The 21,348-nt window shown below is 51.4% G+C and overlaps 1 protein-coding gene across 1 annotated transcript in view; it reads left to right on the top strand.

Annotated features, from left to right (window-relative positions):
* The window catches only part of VWF (von Willebrand factor), a 180,302-nt gene that overhangs the window by 51,538 nt on the left and 107,416 nt on the right, over positions 1-21,348 (top strand). Inside the window, exons 9-16 of the mRNA XM_055280967.2 lie at positions 792-903; positions 1,889-1,935; positions 8,264-8,400; positions 9,155-9,293; positions 10,481-10,581; positions 15,469-15,664; positions 16,405-16,620; positions 20,742-20,982. Coding sequence (XP_055136942.2) covers positions 792-903; positions 1,889-1,935; positions 8,264-8,400; positions 9,155-9,293; positions 10,481-10,581; positions 15,469-15,664; positions 16,405-16,620; positions 20,742-20,982 — 1,189 coding nt within the window. The remainder of the gene's footprint in view (positions 1-791; positions 904-1,888; positions 1,936-8,263; positions 8,401-9,154; positions 9,294-10,480; positions 10,582-15,468; positions 15,665-16,404; positions 16,621-20,741; positions 20,983-21,348) is intronic.

Below are 21,348 nucleotides of genomic sequence, written 5' to 3' on the forward strand. Positions count from 1 at the left end.
CTAGAAAGTCTTTTCAGGGGAGGCTTGGTGGGCTTTGGGGAAAACCCCTGTTTAATTTCTGAGAGCAAGGCTGGGTGCGGTGGCTCATGCCTATAATCCCAGCACTTTTGGAAGCCAAGATGGGAGGATCACTTGAGTTCAGGAGTTTGAGACCAGCCTGGCCAACATGGTGAAATCCCGTCTCCACTAAAAATACAAAAATTAGCTGGGAGTGGTGGTGCGCGCCTATAATCCCAGCTACTTGGGAAACTGAGGCAGGAGAATCACTTGGACCCAGGTGGCAGAAGTTGCAGTGAACCGAGGTCGCATCACTGCACTCCGTCCTGGGTGACAGAACGCGACTCGGTCTCAAAAAAAAAGTTATTGAGAGTGAGTCCTGTGTGTTTCAACTCATTACTTCTCTACTGGAAGAACTTGAACAAAACTCTTGACCCCCTTCCTTCATCTGTGGAATGGTGGTGAGTAGTCTTCCCCGTCTCAAGTTGCATTAATGTGTAAGGGAAGCAGCACACACATTCTTGAGCTTCCTGGAAGAAGCCCTAAGCCCAGACTTGTGCCTCCCCTACTGGATGACCTGGAACAAAATTCTTTCACTCATGTCTTCATCTGTAATAATGGAGATGAGGAATTTCCCTTCCTTATATTGCATTATGTGAAAGATAAACACCGCAGAACAAGTTCTTTGAGCTTCCTGGAAGAAGCCCAACCATTGCCCCTGGGGATTCTATAGTTGTGGGATGAGTGACGCAATGACAATGTTGAGGCCTTTGTCTTGATGCCCTTGACCCCAGAGGGACAGCTCCTCGATGAAGGCCTCTGCGTGGAGAGCACCGAGTGTCCCTGCATGCATTCCGGAAAGCGCTACCCTCCCGGCGCCTCCCTCTCTCGAGACTGCAACACCTGGTAATGGGGGCTGCGCAGCGTGCTCTGGGAGACCTGCCCAGGGGACTGGGGAGGGAAGCTGGGTCAGCAGGGGTGGTGGCAGGTGGAAAAGAACCTGGACCATGCCCAGAAAGAAGAGACTGAGTTGGAGGCTACTGGTGGGGGCTAGGGACAGGTGTGGCAGGCAATGATGGGGAGCAAAGAGTATATTACAGATAAATAAGCCTTGAAGACGGGGAGGTCAGGAAGGGCAGGATCCTTCACGTGCAGACATCATCTCTAGCTGTCCCTCCAAACTATGCTTTCATAAATGATCCTCTGCCCCTGGAGGAGGGCTGTATCACTAAGCAGCACTTAGGTCCTTCTCTCCTTGAAATCTCTCGTCTGCTAGGTGGTAGGGAGTTGCAGTGGCCAGTGGAAACTCACACCAGTCTACCCTCCCTTGGTCCCTGCAGTAGGCCAGGCCCAGCCTGGCTTCTGTCATCTCAAGAAGAACCCCTGGATGTCACCTCTGGCTGGCTTTGCCAGTCTCCTGCACAGCAGGGACAACTCGTTTGGTCCCCAGGCCTCCTCCCTTTGCTGTCTTAGCAGCCTTCCGTGTGCACTGAGCCCCCAGGTTCTCAGTCGGCCACTGCCCACCACACTTCTGGGCTGGGAACTACCCATTTCCATATCGCTGTCTTGCTCTCTGCCACTCACTGTGTGTGGGGTAGGAATTTGACTTCTTGGTATCTGAGTAGATTTTCAGGGGGATCAGGTAGTTTTTTTTCTTTCTTCTTTTTCTCTGTTGGGGTTTCTTCCCCTGGGTAATATCTCTAAGATTCCTTTGTGGCCAAAGCTCTGTCCTGTACGGTTTTAACCCTATGAAGATTCTGCTAGCACCAGCTCCTTTCTTCTCCCACATCCCTTCGTCTGGGGACTGTGATAACTACCATGAGCTCAAAATCCATTTGCATACCCTTGTGTTTGCAGAACCACCAATGACCCGTGCTTTTTTCCCCAACAGCATTTGCCGAAACAGCCAGTGGATCTGCAGCAATGAAGAATGTCCAGGTAGGCGACCTGCCGCTCATTCTCTTCCTCCTTCTCTGAATGGGGAGGCGTCTTCTCCTCTCTTACCAGACAGGGAGGGCCACACCTCAAGGCAGCGAGAAGTTGCCCTCTCTGCACAGGTTGGCTGCAACCACATGACCCCAGCTCTGGTTTCAGGTACCGGCTATGCTAACCCATTCACAGGCCAGAGGTGGGAGCCCTGCAACAGCTGAAAGGGGAGAATGCACCTGCGTTCAGGTGTTATTGTCTGTCCTTATTACCTGTTTGCTGAAAGGATTAAGGTTGATGAGCTGTAAGGGCTGTATGGTCATGATTGACTAAACAAAGAGGATACAAATTCTTTGGAAAATTAAGAGGTAGAAGGGCCTGGTAATTCTTTAGGCTTGAAGGGACAGTTCTAATGGAATTTTCCAGAATGCCTAATATGAAGACCATGGCGTGGTCCAAGAGCTAGGAAAACCGGGTCACCAAATGATTCCTCCCATCCTGTCCCTGCCCTGGAAAATCTGCTTAGGAAAAATTATTGAGCAATCTCTGCCATTTGCTTTCTCCTCTGTTTGGCCCCAACTCTCTTCTATTTACTGCAAACCTTGCCCATTCAAAGCTCCCTTCTGCCCCACCTTCTAATGACCTCAGACCTTGCCCTCTGTGGTCACTCACGTGGTGTTTTCTATGTGCTGGCCACTGTGCTAAACACTTTCTGGTTACAACCTGTGAGGCAGGTGCAATTTATTCTCATTTTAGGAAAGCAGAAACAGACCTAGAGAGGTTAAATGGCTGGCCCAAAGTCACACAGCTGCTACGAGGCAGAGCCAGGGCTGGAACTCACAACTGCCTGACTTCTTACTTTTTCCCTTCCGTTTCTTCTCCTTCCTAGTCCTAACCTTTGGTGGCCTGAAGTGGGTTGAGCTTGGATACCTGGGATTGTATTTAGGGTCTGTGAATTAAAGGCTTTAGGATGACTCAGGACCTTATCCAGTACCCCCTACACTGGGAAAATTCTGGAACTAGATGTGGGCTAGATCAGTTGGTCTTGCAAAGAGATGGCCACCCAGCCAGGTTATCTTTTGTGTAACCCTTGAAGAAGGCATGAAGGAGAAAAGATTGCTCTTGAAAGGGATATCTGTGCTCCACAGAACATAATTACACCATGTCCAAGACTAAAGGAGCTCTTTGGAAGACATATGAGTTGCTGCAATTAACCTGTGGAAACACTTTTAACATCTAAATAATAAGCACTCATTGTATGAGATCTGTGAGCCACAGTGGATGGAATTAGGAATTCAGTTTATTGTGTGTGTGTTTTTTTAGATGTTTGTAACCACCAGATTAGGAAGTCTTAACAAGTACTTGCTGGAGGGTGGGTCTTCTATCCATCATTCTTCCAACTGTCCATTCATCCAAGTACTATTTGAACACCCACTATGTACATGATGGACTGTTTTCTGGGGCAGACAATACAGTCCTCTGGTCTTCAGTTCAAAATCTAGAAGATGACTTTGCTGAGGATGTAAGACATTCTCTTGATGTCTTGATGAAAAGATAAACAGTGTCAATTCTGTCTACCAAGTGGTTTGATATTTTGCCAACAAAACCACTACGCTCTTCTCTGCATTCTCACAGCCCTGGCTCTGACTGTCTTTTTCTAGTTCGGGAGTTTTGTTGATCATTGCCTCCCGGTCCATTTGCACCCACGCACACGAGTGTATTTCCACACCCTGCCATGACTCAGCAGGCAGTGGGGCTGTCTGATGCTCCCAGTGTGATGACTGCAGGTAGAGCTTCTGATGGGAAGAATAGTCAGTATGGTTCTGGAGGGGATATGCTTGGCTCTGCTTGTAAAGTGAGGAGCAGGCCAGAGCTTCTCCGCAGCCCCTGGAGGAGGATTTGAATGACATCAGGCATATGAGAAATGGTAGGAGCCAAGCCGGGAGGCAGTTTTAGGTGGCATCAAGGGCTCTGGGCTCTGCAGCTGGACAGACCTGCCCGTATTCAGATCCCTGTTCAGTTTCTTTGGGAACTTGGATGAGTTGAACTTCTCTATGCTTCAGTTTCCTCATCTGTAAACTGGGGATAATAACGAGCACTTCGTAGGAGCAATCAAGGAGATGGTTTCCATGGAGCACTTGGAAATGCATCTTATGCCAGGTATAGTGGCTCATGCCTGTACTCCCAACTCTTTGGGAGGCTCAGTGGGCAGATCGCTTGAGCCCAGGAGTTGGAGACCAGCCTGGGCAACATGGTGAAACCCCATGGCTACAAAAAATACAAACATTACCCAGGCATAGCGGTGTGTGCCTGTAGCCCCAGGTACTTGGGAGGCTGATACGGGAGGATCGCTTGAGCCTGGGAGATGAAGGCTGCAGTGAGCTGTGATAGCATCACTGCACTCCAGCCTGCTGGGTGACAGAGATCCTGTCATACACACACACACACACACACACACGCACACAGACACGCAAAAAAAAAAAAAAAAGAAAAAAGAAAAAAAATGCATCTTGGGCCAGGCGTGGCAGCTCATGCCTGTAATCCCAGCACTTTGGGAGACCAAGGCAGGTGGATCATTTGAGGTCAGGAGTTTGAGACCAACCTGGCCAATGGTGAAACCCTGTCTATACTAAAAACAAAACCAAAAAACCCATAGAAATAGCTGGGCATGGTGGCACATGCCTGTAATCTCAGCTACTCGGGAAGCTGAGGCAGGAGAATCATGAGAGCCCCAGAGATAGAGGCTTCAGTGAGCCGAGATGGCGCCACTGCCCTCCACGCTGGGTGACAGAGTGAGACTCTGTCTCAGGAAAAAAAAAAAAAGAAATGCATCTTGCACGTTTGCTAGAGATTATGTTGCAGGCTTTGGTGACAATTTGCGTCTGGTGGAAGTCCGAGTTGCTTTGCTAAAGGCCTGTGGGTTGGCATTTCTGCAGGGAAGGCTTTGGGAGGTAGAGGGTTGTGGGGCCGGGGAAACAAATGGTCTGAGCAGGGCAGCCGCGTCCAGGGCTCACTACTGTGAACCAAAGGGTTTGTTTAGAAGAGGTAATGTGCTTCCATCAGATGAGAGCTTCTGTTTTGTTTTTCTTTTCTTTTTTTTTTTTTTGAGACGGAGTCTCGCTCTCTCACCCAGGCTGGAGTGCAGTGGCGCGATCTCGGCTCACTGCAAGCTCCGCCTCCCGGGTTCACGCCATTCTCCTGCCTCAGCCTCTCCGAGTAGCTGGGACTACAGGCGCCCGCCGCCACGCCCGGCTAATTTTTTGTATTTTTAGTAGAGACAGGGTTTCACCGTGGTCTCGATCTCCTGACCTCATGATCCGCCTGCCTCGGCCTCCCAAAGTGCTGGGATTACAAGCGTGAGCCACCGCGCCCGGCCTCTGTTTTGTTTTTCATGAGGGAGGATCTTTATTCACATAGAAGTGGATCTGCTTTAACTTCTGGATTTTTTTTCCTTTTTCTTTTTTTTTTGAGACAGAGTTTCATTCAGTCGCCCAGGCTGGAGTGCAGTGGCGTGATCTCAGCTCACTGCAACCTCTGCCTCCTGGGTTCAAGCAATTCTCCTGCCTCAGCCTCCCGACTAGCTGGGATTACAGGCACCTGCCACCACACCTGGCTAATTTTTGTATTTTTAGTAGAGATGGGGTTTCACCATGTTGGCCAGGCTGGTCTTGCACTCCTGACCTTTGGTGATCCGCCCCGCCTCGGCCTCCCAAAGTGCTGGGATTATAGGCGTGAGCCACGACGACCCAGCCTGGATGTTCTTTTTTTTTTTTTTTTTTTTTTTTTTTAATGCTATTTTAGGAATCACCTGCCTTTCATTCGTTCGCCAAACTTCTAGTGCCCATCTCCATCTAGTGGTGGGCCCGCTGTTCGTCGGGGGCTGCCTGTTGCTGACTGTTGGGAATATCCTAGTGTCCCATCCTGGGTGGAGGATGGGTGAGCGTGTTCGCGTGGCCCATAGTTCTGGCTGACATTCTAGCTCCCGTAGCTAACTGCTACCTGGCAGCTCACCCACCCATTTTCCTGTGTTTGTGGCTCTGTTCCTCAATTGTACCGAGGAGATAAGCTAAATATAATATTTAGACTTCTGATTTGCGAGAAACTTAGGAACACAAGTCAGTGAAGGTCAGAGAAGGAAATCAGATGAGAGGATTAGATGCTGGCCCTGAAAGTTTTCCTTTCGAATATTTGCACATTTCTCATTGACCCTTCTTTTCCTGGGTATTGTTAAAGAAGACAGAAGTCCATTTTCTTACTTAGATAAGAGTGCTCTTGAGAAAACAGAGAAAGGCGGGGGGGAAGAATTCCCCCCATTTTTACTGCCCTGGGGTCAAGACATTTGACACAAATGACCATATTACTGTGTTTGTAGAATGATGATAATTTCTGAAAAATGGTCAGTTCAAAAAGGCTTTCCTGAGACTTCACTGGACTTGAAATTCCAGCACATCCAGAATGGGCTGGGACCATCCTGGCCCCGCTATATTGCGGCCTGCTCTGTCCTCCACGAACAGTCACCCCTCACTCCCGCTCTTCTAGAGGGGGCAGTGGAGAAGGTGGGCCATGCCGATGGGAGTGATCTGGGGTCTTTCCACTTTCTCCTAATTTCCTCTGGGCTACATGTGCCCTTCTGACCCATGCTGTCCTGGAAGGGATCCGCTGTCCTGGGGACCAGGCAGAGGGACGTGTACATCCCTGAGGCACCTCATCCTTAATCCTACCTTCACACACATCCCAAAGGCAGGCCTACACCTGGGTCCAAGCCTGCACAGTCTAGCCTGGCCCCTGGCTGGGCCTGTCAGGGCACATGCGAGCATGAAGTGCCAGACAGTGAGGGCCTGTGGAGCTTGTCCTTGACAAGCTAGAATTTCTCTGTGCCTTTTGGGGACCCCTTGGCTGTGTGACAGGGCCTAGCATCAGCCCCTGGAGCCGGGCCCACAGGGGATGGTCTGTAGGACCCTCTTACATTTGTCTCTCCAGCGTTTGTCTAGCATGTGTTCCCTAAAGGGGGTACTTCAGGTGGAGGCTGAGGTAGTGCTGTAGACAGCCAAGCTTCTGCTGTTTGGAGGGTCTCAGGGGAAGCCCTGTGCACTCTATGTGTCCTCATCTTTGCTTCGATCCTTAGAGAAAGGAACTCACGCATGCACCGTAGAGTGGCTGGGTGGGAAAAGTCTTCCTCCTTCACCAAGTGGCAATGCTCTCTCTCTATATGTATTTCTTTTTCTGTGGAGTAGGTAGCAAAGATGAGAACAGGTGGAGGAAATATATAGCGGAGGTTGGGAAGGGATCCAGATGCCCTTTTCAGCTTTAATGGTCCACGTTTGGCCCTGAAGATGGGATTGCCTCAAGCCAGGCAGGTTGATGGAGAATCACTGGAGACATTGGCAGAGGCCTCCCCGTGCCAGGACACCTTCCAGGATGTGTGATCTCAGTTTGGAGGTGCATTGGGCCACAAGTATGGGGCCTAGGCTGGGGCATGGGGGAGGTGGTGTGGGAATTAGGGTGGGGACAAGTTGAGGGCTTTGGGTTGCAGGGTGATGAAGGGGAGCCCTAGTCCCCACCCACAGATGTGTCAGCCTGGGCTGGGAAGCTGGCGCTGCCGAGGTCAGCACTGCCTGGGTGGTGGTGAGATCATGGGCAGATGGCCTCCTGGTTCCCCATTGGCCCTGGCTGGAGTCACAGCGTGGGCTTGCCCCTCTGAGGACACAGAAAGCAATGGCCTTAGAGTCGCCCCTCCGCTGGCGAGGAGGATGGAGCCCCATTTTCACTGCTGAGCTCCAAGACTGGCCAGCCACACCCTCCCACCTCATCCTGCCTCTGGGCTGCCTACTCTACCCCTGGCCTCCAGGGACTCTCCAGGGGTGACACTGTGTCCCAGAGCCCCTCCACACTCAGGTTCAGAGAACCCCGTGCTATTGGGCAGCCTCCCCTGGCCAGGCACTCCACTGCCACCAGTCTGAGGCTGGTGTGGCACTGATGCCAGTGGGAAGCATGGGGCATGGCAGTGAGCTGTGAGGGAGGAGGGGAGGCTGCAGGGAGCCTGGAAGCAGGAGCACGGGTTCCTGCGTGATTCCACTACTGACTGTGGCTCTGTCACCTTCCTTAGTTGCCCCACCTGGAAAATGAGGCCTCGATCTGAATGACCCAGCTCTGACACCTTGCAGTTTTAGGAGCAGGAACCGAATTCTCTCGTAGAACTCATTCTTAGACTGGCATGGGCAAAGGACGTCCATGCAGTTTTGGGGAGAGGGCGCCCTGCTTGCATTTGCATTCCACCTTGGCCACCCCAGGGGAAGTCCCCTCACCTCCCATTCTTCTCCCTTCCTCTGTGTCTTTCCAGGGGAGTGCCTCGTCACAGGTCAATCCCACTTCAAGAGCTTTGACAACAGATACTTCACCTTCAGTGGGATCTGCCAGTACCTGCTGGCCCGCGATTGCCAGGACCACTCCTTCTCCATTGTCATTGAGACCGTCCAGGTGAGCTTTGCCAGCCCGGCGGCTGCTCGGGTGGTAGCCCAAGGTGCTGCATAGCTGCTAGGCTGAGTGGGCAGCCCCTGGAAGGCGTGGGGCATTGCTTTCTGTGCATGAGGGAGGTCTCTTCCAGACTTCAGTTAGCCCCTCATTCATCCAGAAACCCAGCCCATCCCCTGTCTCCCTAGATGCTGGGGGAAGGCATCCTGCCCTGACAATAATGCCTCCTCAGGGCTGGCTCAGCTCCCCACCAAGGCGAAGCATCCTCCTCGGGTCTAGCCTGTTGCCCCCATAACTAACCCTCTGATGTTTGGAGCTGGGGACGGCTGGGGTGGGAGCAAAGAGGGCCCGTCTTCTGTTCTGAACTCTATGGTACGTGTGTGGCTTCCTTTCTGTAGGGATGGAAGCAAAGATGAGGACAAAGAGAGTGCACAGGGCTTTCCTTGAGGATCAAAGTCTCTGATTCTCTTTGGAACAGTAGGTCCAAGGAACACGATGAAGCAGAGGCCCATGGTTCTTTCTAAGAGACCGGGCCAGGCTGGGAAAAGGCACGTGCAAGGATGCACTTAGCAAGCCTTCTTGCTGCATAACTCTAGGGGGCCCTATTCACATGGAGTATTCTGGGAGAATGGAGTTGTAGGTTGTGAGAAGGCCAGAGGCTCTCTGGGGTTGGGGCCTTTCTCTGACTAAGAGGGTCCTGGGGTGGGGTGCTGGAGAGGCAGGGGGTGCAGAAAAGTCACCCCGTGTTCCCTCTTGGCAGTGTGCTGATGACCCTGATGCTGTGTGCACCCGCTCCGTCACCGTCCGGCTGCCTGGCCTGCACAACAGCCTTGTGAAACTGAAGCATGGGGGAGGAGTTGCCATGGATGGCCAGGATGTCCAGCTGCCCCTCCTGAAAGGTATGCTTCGTCCTGCTCCATCAAGCCTGGGCTGGCACAGCCCATCCCTTAGCACCCTCCTTCTCAACCCTGGCCACTGTCCTTGAGGACCTGGATGCCTCTTCCATGGGAATGTGATGGAGAGTTATCTTTGGAGGGCAGGGTGGGGTGCTTGGCATGCATCCCTGCAAGAAAGGAAGGCTTCCTGGAGGAGGAAGACTAGAGAAGGAAGCCTATAGATGAAGAGGTTGCTCTAGGTCTGGGACAGAGTGTAGATGGGAAAAGGGAACCAAGAGGATTTTTATTTGGCTTGAACCAAAGGGGCGAGTTGAGTCTTGGACAGGTGGTTCTGGTTTGCTCTGGGGTGGGACGGGCAGAGGCTGATGCTGAGAGATCAGGGGTGGCTGGTGATGTCACACCAGAGGATGCTACTTGGGGCAAGGCCAGGTGACCCTCTGGCCTATCTAGAGGTAGCAAGAAGCCTACCTGTCCAGTATCTTCACCCAGGTTGCACTGTGCCTGTCAAAGCAAACCTGCTTTTGCATAGTAAAGCTCCCAAACTTCACACTCAAAGTGGCTCTCAGACTCTTCCTGCTTCTCCACAACTGCTGGCTACTTTGTCACCCATTATCCTAGCATTGCACACAGCGGATGAACTTGGGCTAGTGGGTACCCAGCATGTCCATTGGTGTTAATGCTGTGTGTCTCCCTATGAGATGTATTTGTTTCCCCAGGGCAAGGGGTATGCTCCTATCTGTCGCCACCTTCCCACAGAAGCAACAATTGCTGTATTCAGTGTTGTACACCGCATCGCTCAGACATGAGGTGGTGTGCAGTGGCAGAGTGTCCCAGGCACATTCAGGTGTCATGGTGTCAATGCTAGAGAGATCCCCTCTGCTCCAGGGCACCCGCCTACAGCTCAGGATGCAGGAGCCTCTGCCTCCCTCCTGTGGCAGTAGGGGGAATGGCAGGTCATAGCGGGGGTGCAGTGGCTTCTTCCTGGGGGACCCTATTTGCGCTCTGTCCACCTTGATCACCCTTCCTCCTGACACCCCCTTAAACCTCATGGCCACCCCATCTGCCCCTAAGTCATTGCTCTTCATTGCTACCATCCTTTTGAGACACCCCATTTCCTCCCAAATATATCTGCCTGCCACCACCCTGTCCTCTCCCCACCTCTGCCTGAGTCCTGTCCTGCTGGGTTCCAGGTGACCTCCGCATCCAGCATACAGTGACGGCGTCCGTGCACCTCAGCCACGGGGAGGACCTGCAGATGGACTGGGATGGCCGCGGGAGGCTGCTGGTGAAGGTAGGTCCCCTCACGGGGTACTGGCTCCCTGCGGCCAGACCCTTACAAAGTACCCCTTGTGCTCTGGGTAAAATGGCTTTGTGTGGTGGGAGAAGAATTCCTTTCTCCTCATGGCCTACACCCCCAGAGCGAGGAACAGGCCTCTCTTGTTTATGAGGCTGGTGTTTGTTTTCTGGATGCCCCTTCTTGGCTCTGGGGATTCTTTCTGCTGGGCTGTGCTACCCAAGAGCCTCTAGACTGGGGTGGGCTCTTGTGGGGCTGGGGAGGGGGCAGGTTTGCTGTCCAATCTCCCTGGAAACAAGGCCCAGGAGCAGGGGTGTCTCCCCAGGTGCCCACTGTGGGCAGTAAGGGAAGAGCCAGATTGGCACTCTCAGCTAAGAGAAAGCCTGCCTGGGAAAGGTTGCTCAGGAAACCGCCAGATTCTTCCCCTGGGCACTGGGACTCTGCATGTGTGGGCCACCTCCTCTTGTTCTTGGTGGTCCTAGAATCACACTGGATAGCAATCCATACTTTTCACTGGGCCTCCATCTACACTGTTTCTCTGGAAATGACCCTGGCAGATGGGCAGCGCAAATATTATTACTGCCATTTTTTAAATGAGGCAAGCAGAGCACAGGAAGTTGAGGGACAGTCCAGCACTCCGGAACTTTCAGGGCTAGGATAGACTTCTCTGATCAGAGGACTCTGATCCCATTCTGACCCCCCATACCCTGTCATGGCAGAGCGAGGATTAGTTCTCTGCCTCATGCCTTTCCCATCAGAACAAAAAGTGGTTCTCACTTTTTGGTCTTGAATGCCTTTACACTCTTAAAAATTATTGAGGACCTCAAGATCTTGTAGGAGGATTATATTTATTGATATTTACCAGATTAGAAATTAAATTAGAGACATTTAAATATGTATTTATTAACTCATTCAAAAATTATAATAATAAACCCACTACACCTTAATATAAACATCACTGTTTTGGAGAAAAGTAACTGTTTGCCAGAACAAAAATAAGCAACAAGGCTAATGCCACTGTTGTACATTTCTGCAAATTTCTTTAATGGCTGGCTTAATAGGAGACAGCTGGGTTCTCATAGCTACTTCTGCATTCAATCTTTTGCAATATTGCATGTCATGTGGCCTCTGGAAAATTCCACTCTATACTGGTAGGAGAATGAGGAGGGAAAGGGCAAATAATGTCTTCATAGTATTATGAAAGTAGTTTCGGTCTCACAGACCCCTTGAAAGTCTCAGGGACCCCCGTGGGTCTCAAGACCACACTTTGAGAACCACTGTGCTAGCTTATGCCTGGGATCCCTGGAGAGCCGCCTCCTGCCTCCTGGGGTCCTGTGCCCCACACGGTCCTTGCTATAACCCTGGGCGGCAGGGGCAGGGCGGCGGGTATTGCCCAGGAGATCCTGGCGTCCTCCATCCTCGTGTGGCCATGTTCTTTCTGCTGTCTTACAGCTCCTGCGGGAATTTCAAACTAACTCCTTTTTTTTTTTTTCCTTTCATGAAAATAAATCTGCAACCACAGATCATAAAGCAGGAAGGTCTGGGAGATCCTCTTGTCACCCTCCCATTTCCAGTAGGAAATAAAGAGCCATTATTTCTGCAGCAGGAGTAACTTGCCCTGGGCCTCACGGTCGTTTAGTTACAGGGCAAGGACCAGAACTCGTGTCTCCCGGTTCCTGAGACTGATCTTGCCTCCCGCACCCCGGTCTTCAGGGGGGTGCTTCACGTTAGCCAGTCCACTTTCTGTCTGTTTGTTTTGTTTTTTGAGAGAGGGTCTCACTCTGTTGCCCAGGCTGGAGTGCAGTGGCACGATCTGGACTCATCACAACTTCCGCCTCCCAGGCTCAAGTGATTCTCCTTCCTCAGCCTCCTGAGTAGCTGAGATTACAGGTGCACACCATCATGCCCAGCTAATTTTTGTATTTTTGGTAGAGATGGGGTTTCACCATGTTGGCCAGGCTGGTCTTGAACTCCTGACCTCAAATGATCCACCCTCATCAGCCTCCCAAAGTGCTGGGATTACGGGCATGAGCCACTGCGCCCAGCCAGCCAGTCCACTTTCTCAGCATCCTCCCACCTCACAGAGAGGGTGCTCTCCACCCACGCACTTCCTCCCCTCGATCGGCAGGGCCATGACTTCTCATCCTGGGCAGTTGCCCTTCCGTCCCTCAGGTTTCTTTGGTCTTTGTCTCTCCCCTGAGGAGAAGAGAGGCCAACTTCTTTCCGTGGCAGGGGACGTAGGGTTATCTTTGGGGCTGGGTTTGTGTCGGTTTAGCTAACAAGAAGAGGTTTCCTTGGCCAAGATTCAGGACAGGGTCAGATGACCCCGTGGCCTATAGAACTGTCTTTTTATATGTATTTTTCTTTTTTCTTTTTTCTTTTTCTTTACACAGATTCCTGGGGCTCTTGGAAAGGGACTGTCTTGTGGGTTTTATTATGAAGCAGGAAAGGGGGTGTTTGAGATGGAGCAGGAGGTGGGGAGCCTCAGAATGCTGACACCAGGGCTTTTGGGGATGGCAGTGTGGAGGCGAGAGCTGGAGGGAGGCCAGCTGGGGCGGAGGTGGTGCAAGAGGAGGTGCTGCTAGGGGCCCCCTGGTCTCCTTCCCCTGGGTGTGGTGTGCACGCTTTGTCCCCTGGGGCTGGCGGTCCAGGCAGCAAGGCTCCAGCCAGCAGAAATCACACCCTCTGTGTGCTGTTTCCCTGCCCTGCTGGCTGCCCTGCAGGGCCCAGCTCTGCCTTAGGCATAGCGGTGTGGAAAAGATCCTTGCACAGGCTTCATTTAGTCAGAACTGTCACTGAGCAGAGGTTTATTTCACATAGCGAGTGTCTCTAAGTGTCACGCCCACTCTCCTAACCCTGGCCGAGCTGACCTCTGAGACAAGCCAAGGGGATGGGAGAAGACCTGGTTTTAGAGTGGGGCATGGGAGTGATGGCTGGCCTGGTGGGGGTAAATGAAAACACCTTTGGGGAGCATCAAACCCTGAGAAAGGAGAGAGAAAAGATGCTGAGAGGTGGGAAGGGAGTGGAGGTGCACCACCAGTTATGCCACCTTGCCCAGGGTGCTCTGACTGCGGGCATTGCATTCCAGCCCATCAGGAGGAGAACCTAGTCATTCACTTACTTATTCATTTGTTCAACGATTCATTCATTCAACAAACACTTAATGAGTGTCTGCTGGCACTGCTGTGGACTGAATGTCTGTGTCCTCCCCAAGTTTATATGTTGAAATCCTAACCCCCAAGGTGATGGTGTTACGAGGTGGGGCCTTTGGGAGGTGATGAAGAATGAGATTTGTGCCCTTTTAAAAGACCTCAGAGAGCTTGCTAGCCCCTTCCACTATGTGAGGACACAGCTAGAAGGCACCATCTATGAACTGGAAAGCAGGGTCCTCACCAGACACCAAATCTGCTGACGCCTTCATCTTGGACTTCCCAGATTCCAGAACTGTGGGCAATCAATATCAGTTGTCTATAAGCCACCCAGTCTGTGGTATTTTGTTATAGCAGCCTGGAAGGGCTAAGACAGGCACCATTCTGGATGCTGAGATTACAGCAGTGAGACAAAACAGACAAAAATCCTTGCCTCGTTTAGCTTAAATTCTAATGGAGAGAGACAGACAATAAACAAAGCAAACGAGTAAATTATATTATAGATTGGAAAGTGATAGATCCCGGGGAAATAAAGCAGAGAAAGGGGCAGGATTTGCCAGGGTTGGGGGGATTTAAATTTTAAATAAGGAGGTGGGAGAAGGCCTAATGTGACAACATTTGATATTTGTCAAGCAAACAAGGAAACATTACTCTGTCCCCTTTCTTAACAGTGTTTACTTGGGTTCAATTTCTAAGGGCCTGGGACCTTCTACTGGATTGTTAACCCTGCATTTTGTTAGGTTGGAGCTGGAAGCTGAAAACGGGCTCTAAGAGCTGACCGTAGCCCCTGCGGGATTCAGAGCGCAGGGAGGTCGTCCCACCTTGGTAATGACATGCGGAGAGGGAGTCAGGACTCCTGGGTCCCAGCCCCCGCTCCACCTTCAAGTCGGGGTCCTCTCCTTAGAAACCAGCAGATGCCCCCAGCTGTGTGGGGGAAGGGCAGGTTCCACTCTCCTGGTTGTCCCCGAATGTGCACTTTGGGCTCAGAATTTTGTTCAGTTCTGAGAATGGACAGTAAACCACGTGCTGATGGCCTGGAGTTTGAACTCTGACGCTGCGTTGCTGCTGTCACCCTGGCAGGCTGCCTCAGAGCCCTTGCAGACCCCTACTCCTACCCATCGTCACCCCCAGAGTCTTCTTTGGCTTGTGGCCCTTTCTCTTCAGTGATGCCCAGGGCCCGAGTGGCAGGCAGCAGGTTGGGAGGAAGTGTTTCTTGTCATTAACCATGAGCTCCTGGAGGGCTTGGACCACACCCGGCAGCTTGCTGGGCCCACACCGAGTGACCAATGCGAAGTCTTCCAATATAGAAGGGCCTTGAGTTTGCACGTGACTCTGGGTGGGGTGTGGATGGCATGGAGGGCAGAGCGCTTCGGGCTGGGCTCAACCTGCCTACTCACCCTAGCTGCGCCACTACCTCCCTGACCTTAGGCAAGTCACTTTGCCTCTCTGGGCCTCCCTTCTCCATCCTTAGATGATCGGATAATTTCTAAAATCCCTTGTGGCAGTACAGGGCTCTGATGATTTGGGAACAGGGATGGAGCTGGTAAATTTACACTGCAGTTCACTTTTTTTTTTTCCCCTTTTGCAGCCTAGGGCTTAGCTGCCTTCTATTACATTCATATTTATTTTTCACCCGGGGAACTTTTTTTTTTTTATTAAAACCATCTCATTAGCGAAACAACTATGCCACTGCTTTCGCGGCAGCGGCTCCAGAGTGGCCTGGTCTCTCCCGCAGCTGTCCCCCGTCTACGCCGGGAAGACCTGCGGCCTGTGTGGGAATTACAACGGCAACCAGGGCGACGACTTCATTACCCCCTCTGGGCTGGCGGAGCCCCGGGTGGAGGACTTCGGGAACGCCTGGAAGCTGCACGGGGACTGCCAGGACCTGCAGAAGCAGCACAGCGATCCCTGCGCCCTCAACCCGCGCATGAGTATGTGAACCCGGGGGCAAGGCGGGGACCTCGCAGGGTCTCGAGGTCCCCACATCAGTGCAGTGCGTTCCGGAGGCAGTGCTCCGGAAGGGCGGAGGCGGGGGCGGGGAGCGAGGAAAGGGGTGGGGCTTTGTTTTTACCGTCGGCACTTGATCATCTGAACTGGGCCATTTGCTCTTCAAAGTCCCTTTATTGGGCGCCCTCCGAGGGCCAACCCCCGGGAAAGAAAAAAAAAAAGTCTACCTAGGCGGGAGGATCGCTTGAGGGCAGGAGTTCGAGACCAGTCTGGTCAACGTAGGGAGCCCCCATTTCTATTAAAATAATAATAATAAAAAATAAATTTGCCGGGCGTGGTGGGGCGCGCCTGTAATCCCAACTACTTGGGAGCTACGTGGGATGGTTGCATGAACCCAGGAAGTCAAGGCCGCAGTGAGCCAAGATCGCATCTCTGCACTCCAGCCTGGGCGACAGAGCAAGACTGTGTCTCTAAAAAAAAAAAAAAAAAAAAAGTCCATAGTCCCCGTCCTTTGACGTTCTCAGTCTACTGCAGCAGCAGCTTACAAACTCAGCTTCAGATGATTGTAAGATAAATGGACTGGGGGGGGTGGGGGTGGCATTTGCAGATTTCTCTGCGTGACCTTGCAGCGCACTGGGCTATTTCCCAGGGAGTGTTGGCCGGGGAGGGCGTGGCACCCCGCTCCTCCCCGCCACATCCCGGGCTCGCTCCTCTCGCCCCACAGCCAGGTTCTCCGAGGAGGCGTGCGCGGTCCTGACGTCCCCCACATTCGAGGCCTGCCATCGTGCCGTCAGCCCGCTGCCCTACCTGCGGAACTGCCGCTACGACGTGTGCTCCTGCTCGGACGGCCGCGAGTGCCTGTGCGGCGCCCTGGCCAGCTATGCCGCGGCCTGCGCGGGGAGAGGCGTGCGCGTCGCGTGGCGCGAGCCAGACCGCTGCGGTGCGTGCCCTCCCTGCCCGCCGCCCTCCGGGCCGCCCTCCAAATCCGTCCACGCGTGCTTTTCGAAGCCCTTTCTCTGCATTATTTCCTGTGGGAAGAGGGCGTAGGGCATTGTGACAAACGTGGAGGACGGTTCATTTGCACCCACTTTTCCCTTCCACCTCCCAGCAGGACAGGCGGTGGGGACCGGCCTGTTCCAGGAAGACAAGTTGGCTCCCCCTACCTGGAGGTCTAGAACTTGGGGGTCCCTGCAAAGCTTGGGTTTCCCGTGGCCGCTGCCACCTAGTGTTCGTTCAGCACACGTTAAGGTCAGGCTGTGGAGCGAGTGGGTCCCAGATCCCACTGGGTCTCCGCATCCCTTGAGAGTCCAATGAAGGCAATGGGAAATTCACATACAAACCCTTTGCTTATAACTCCAGGCAAACCACCGATGGACAAAACCTCTGGCGTTGTATAAAGTTATGTAGAGGTGAATTACATCACTGTTCCCGGTTGGCTTTAGATTCTCACTCTGCACTGTTGGATTCCTGGCACCAGAGTTGGTGTCTGCTCCCACTCTCTGGTCCCTTGGGTGGCTGGATTATGCTAACTTTTTTGTTTTTGTTATTGCTCTGGGGGCATTTGCTGCATGCCCAGTGTGGTCAGGCAACAGGGATGATGTAGAACTCCAAACTTACTGTTAGAGTCACAGATGGAAACTGCCGCCCTACTAGATACCTATCACACTAAGTAAAAGGATGAGTGGATTCAGGGCAGGGAAAACCAAGGAAGGCTTTCTGGAGGACATGTACTTGGTTATGGTTTTAAAAAGCTGCTTTCTTGGCAGAGAAGACTTGTTTCCAATGGTAGAATCGTAGTAGGCATAGAAGTGAGGAGTATATTCTGTTAAGAATAATGCATAGTGGGTATTCTGTTTTTTAGGGTAAAGTAGATGTGTTTAGAAATTAAAATGTAGGTGTAGTCCCAGCTACTTGGGAGGTTGAGGCAGGAGGATAGCTTGAGTCTAGGAATTTAAGGCTGCAGTGAGTTATGATCACACCACTGCACTCTGACCTGGCCAACAGAGAAAGACTCTGTGTATGTATGTGTGTGTGTGTATGTATGTGTGTGTGTGTATGTGTGTGTGTGTGTGTGTATATATATATATATATATATATATATATATATATTAGATGGTCCTGTTGGAAGAGGAGTTATGAGAAACAGTGAAAGGAATTAGCATCTATATTTAAGGAGCAGTTTAGGCATGGGGATCCTAGAAGTGCTATTTTGGGTCCAATGAGCCAACTCATGTTTTGAGTTGTAGAAATGTCATATAAAAGGGGAGCAGAAACAACAGTAAGGGCGAAAGGGACAAGCACATAATGCAGCAGTTGTGCCCTCCCCATTCCTCCAGCTCTGGGATGTCTTGGGGAGCCACAGGCTAGGGGCTGGGACAACTGGGTCTGGGTCCTTACTGGCAACTTTCCCGTGAGATAACAGTTATGTGACCTTGAACCCTTCCCGTAACCCCTCTGCACTTCAGTTTTTTCCTTAGCATTTGCTATTTAGAAATTGGGGAAAGTAATGAGGAGTGAATGAGATGCTGCTTATGAATATTCTTTGCTTGTCCACCAATGTTAGAAATGACGCATTATCAGTATGCGGCAGCATCCGCAGGATTTCCTAATTTAGGACATTTTCCCGGAACACTAAGGGCCCACTGAAATATTCTTTAATCTCTCATGAATAGCCATTCTTAACCTCCACTGAACAGAACAGGGGAAAAGGGCTGATGCTTCAGTAGTAGGGATAAGATTCAGTTAAAGAACGTCTTGACTCCTGAGGCATTATGATAGGGTAGAAAGGGAGGTAGCAAGGAGCTTTCCCTGGAGACTGTTAAGGACAAGAGGGGTCTGTCTCTGTGGGTTTATGGGACAACAGACTAGGCTGACCAGATGGCCGTGGGCTGTCCCTTTGCACCCAAGGCAGTTGGGTAAGACTCCTGGGTTCTTGCCCCCATCTTTTCTTGACTTGGAGAAGAGCTCAGGCTCAGCTGTCTCCTCTACCCACTTTCACTTTCTCTTCCAGAGAAATGAACAGAGCGCCCTAAACCAGTGAATCTATTCATAAGAAGAGGTCACATCAATTGGAGACATTCAGGGAGCACAGACTTACCATGTAGCTGCTTTGTGGGATGGTGTGAGGAGATTCAGGAGAAACACACAGAATTTTTTTTTCCTCTTGCAAATTGGTTGTGCTTCCTTTGGTCCTCTCTGAAGGCAAGGACCAGGGCTGGCCATCTCCACCTCCATGGGCCTAGCATAGTCCCTGGCATGCAGTGGATACACAAGAAGTGTCTTCTAAACTGAGATGTGCATTGTTTCTTTGGGGAAGAAGGCTAAAGGAGAAATTTAATAAGGCTCCAAGCCAGCGCTAGAGATAGCCTGTCAGAACAAAGAAAGTTCTCAAGTCTAGCTGCTTTTTAATGGGTAAAATGTGCCGTTGTCATTGTAGGCTCAGGGGGTTGAAAGACATCTCCATCTTTATTGTCTAACACATCCTGTCTTAACCTACACTCCCTCAATATTCATCCAATAATCCAACCTTTCCATTCTTGCAGAGAAAATCAATGTCCAATAGGATTAAGGAGGCCCTCCCTTCCCAGCTACCTTCAAACACCAAGTTCAGGGTGGTTGTAGGAGCGGGAGGCTGCAAGGTCTCTCCAGAGGCTTCCCACTCCATTGTTGAGGCTCACGGCCAAGGCTCACTTTCACAACATCTGTGAAATGCTCTGCCGGTGGGTTTCTGCTGGAGCAATGGATTTGAACGGAGAGGGGAAGGATTCTAATGGTCTCAGAAGAAGCATGCCCAGGGTGAGGTTCTCATTTCTTGGGCAGCAGCTGGTCTGCAAAGGGAAGGCATTTTGAAAGTGCAGAATGCTTGCCACACCTTCCCTGTCCTCTACCCTGCCCATAAGGAATTTTGTCACCAGAATGCCAGAGCTTCCGAGGGCAAGGCCTTTCTCTGGACTACCCCTTCCTTCTTGGGCCCGCTGAGCTGGGGCTGTTTCCTTAGCAATAAGAATGATAATAATAATTATTAACAGTGAACATTATTAGCAGTGAACATTCTCCACATGCCAGACATTCTTCTAAATGTGTTAGCTCATTCAACCTTCACAAAGACTGGGTGGATACTGTTATTCCATCCAGTGAGGATACTGCCCAAGGTCACACTGCCAACTAGTGGTGGACCTGGGCGTGAATCCAGGTATTTGGGATACAGAGCCCGTTCCCTTAGCTGCGTTGCCACTTTGCTACACTTCCTCCTGGCTTGTGTCTCTTGCAGTATTTCTCTGTGGGAGGCTAGGGAGGGTGAGGGCTGTGGGCAGATGGGTGTGGCCCACTTCGCTGGGGTAGGTATGAGTGTCCCTCCTCTTTGGGACCAGCATGTGCTCAAAGGGACTGTTTTCTTTCTAGAGAGTAATGGTTATGAGCATGAGCTTTAGGGCTGCAGAGAAGTGGGTTCAAATCCTGCCTCTGCTTCTTCCTGTGAGGTATACCCCTAACAAGTCACTCAGCCTATGTTTCTTGAAAGGGGGTGATGAGAGCTAACTCAGCATGAGGCATAGAACCCACGTAAGAGCTAGGCATTCAGTAGGTGCTCCATAAATGGTACCCATTATTGTCATTATCATCATGGGGATGCCCTTGCCCGTCATTCCCAGTTCTTTTTAATATTCACAGCTTCAAAACCTGCCAGGATTTCTACTACATCCTAGGCTTTGAGAATTCAGAGATGACTAATGCACGTTCCGTGTGGTTGAGGAGAGAAGAAAATGTGTGCCCCCATAATTATAATACACATCTGCATGCTGAAAAATACACATTTGCTCATAGTGGGAAAGGAAGTTGGTGACCATACAGATATAATTGGGGGTCATTAGGGGAAAACTGGGTAAAGGGTACATGGGATCTTTCTGCATTACTACTTGTAACGGCAAGCAGGTCTACAATTATCTCAATAAAATTTTAATTAAATAATTGGGGGTCACAGCTACAAGGGGTGGCAAGTCCTAGAACCACAGTCCTTGCTGTCCAACATTCCCGCTGAGGCCTTACTCCTTCTCTTTCTTCTAGAGCTGAACTGCCCGAAAGGCCAGGTGTACCTGCAGTGCGGGACCCCCTGCAACCTGACGTGCCGCTCTCTGTCTTACCCGGATGAGGAATGCAATGAGGCCTGCCTGGAGGGCTGCTTCTGCCCCCCAGGGCTCTACATGGATGAGAGGGGGGACTGCGTGCCCAAGGCCCAGTGCCCCTGTTACTATGATGGTGAGATCTTCCAGCCGGAAGACATCTTCTCAGACCATCACACCATGTGGTAAGTGCAGGCAGCAGTGTCAGGGACCTCTGAAACAGCAGAGCTGGGGAGGAAAATGGGACCCCCAAGTCCTTCACTTCATGGATGGGTAAACTGGGGCCCAAGGAAGGAAGTGACTTGTCCAGAATTGTACAGCAGGTCGGAAGCAGAGCTGGGATTTGGTCCAGGTCTTCAGACTTCCTTACTACACGGGGAACTAGGATTCCGGGCTGGCAGTAGGAGTTCTTGGGTTTTATTGCCAACTGTTATGTGTTGGCCCCCATTTCTGGGCTTTAGGTCTCAGTTTTCCTTTTCTGGAACAGGAAAAGGGAGCTCTCCCTGTCACCCTCCTTTCCAGCCTGCTTTCAGTATTCCCAAGCTGAAGCA

This window comes from Symphalangus syndactylus, chromosome 5, assembly GCF_028878055.3.
Source record: "Symphalangus syndactylus isolate Jambi chromosome 5, NHGRI_mSymSyn1-v2.1_pri, whole genome shotgun sequence".
NCBI lineage: Eukaryota > Metazoa > Chordata > Mammalia > Primates > Hylobatidae > Symphalangus > Symphalangus syndactylus.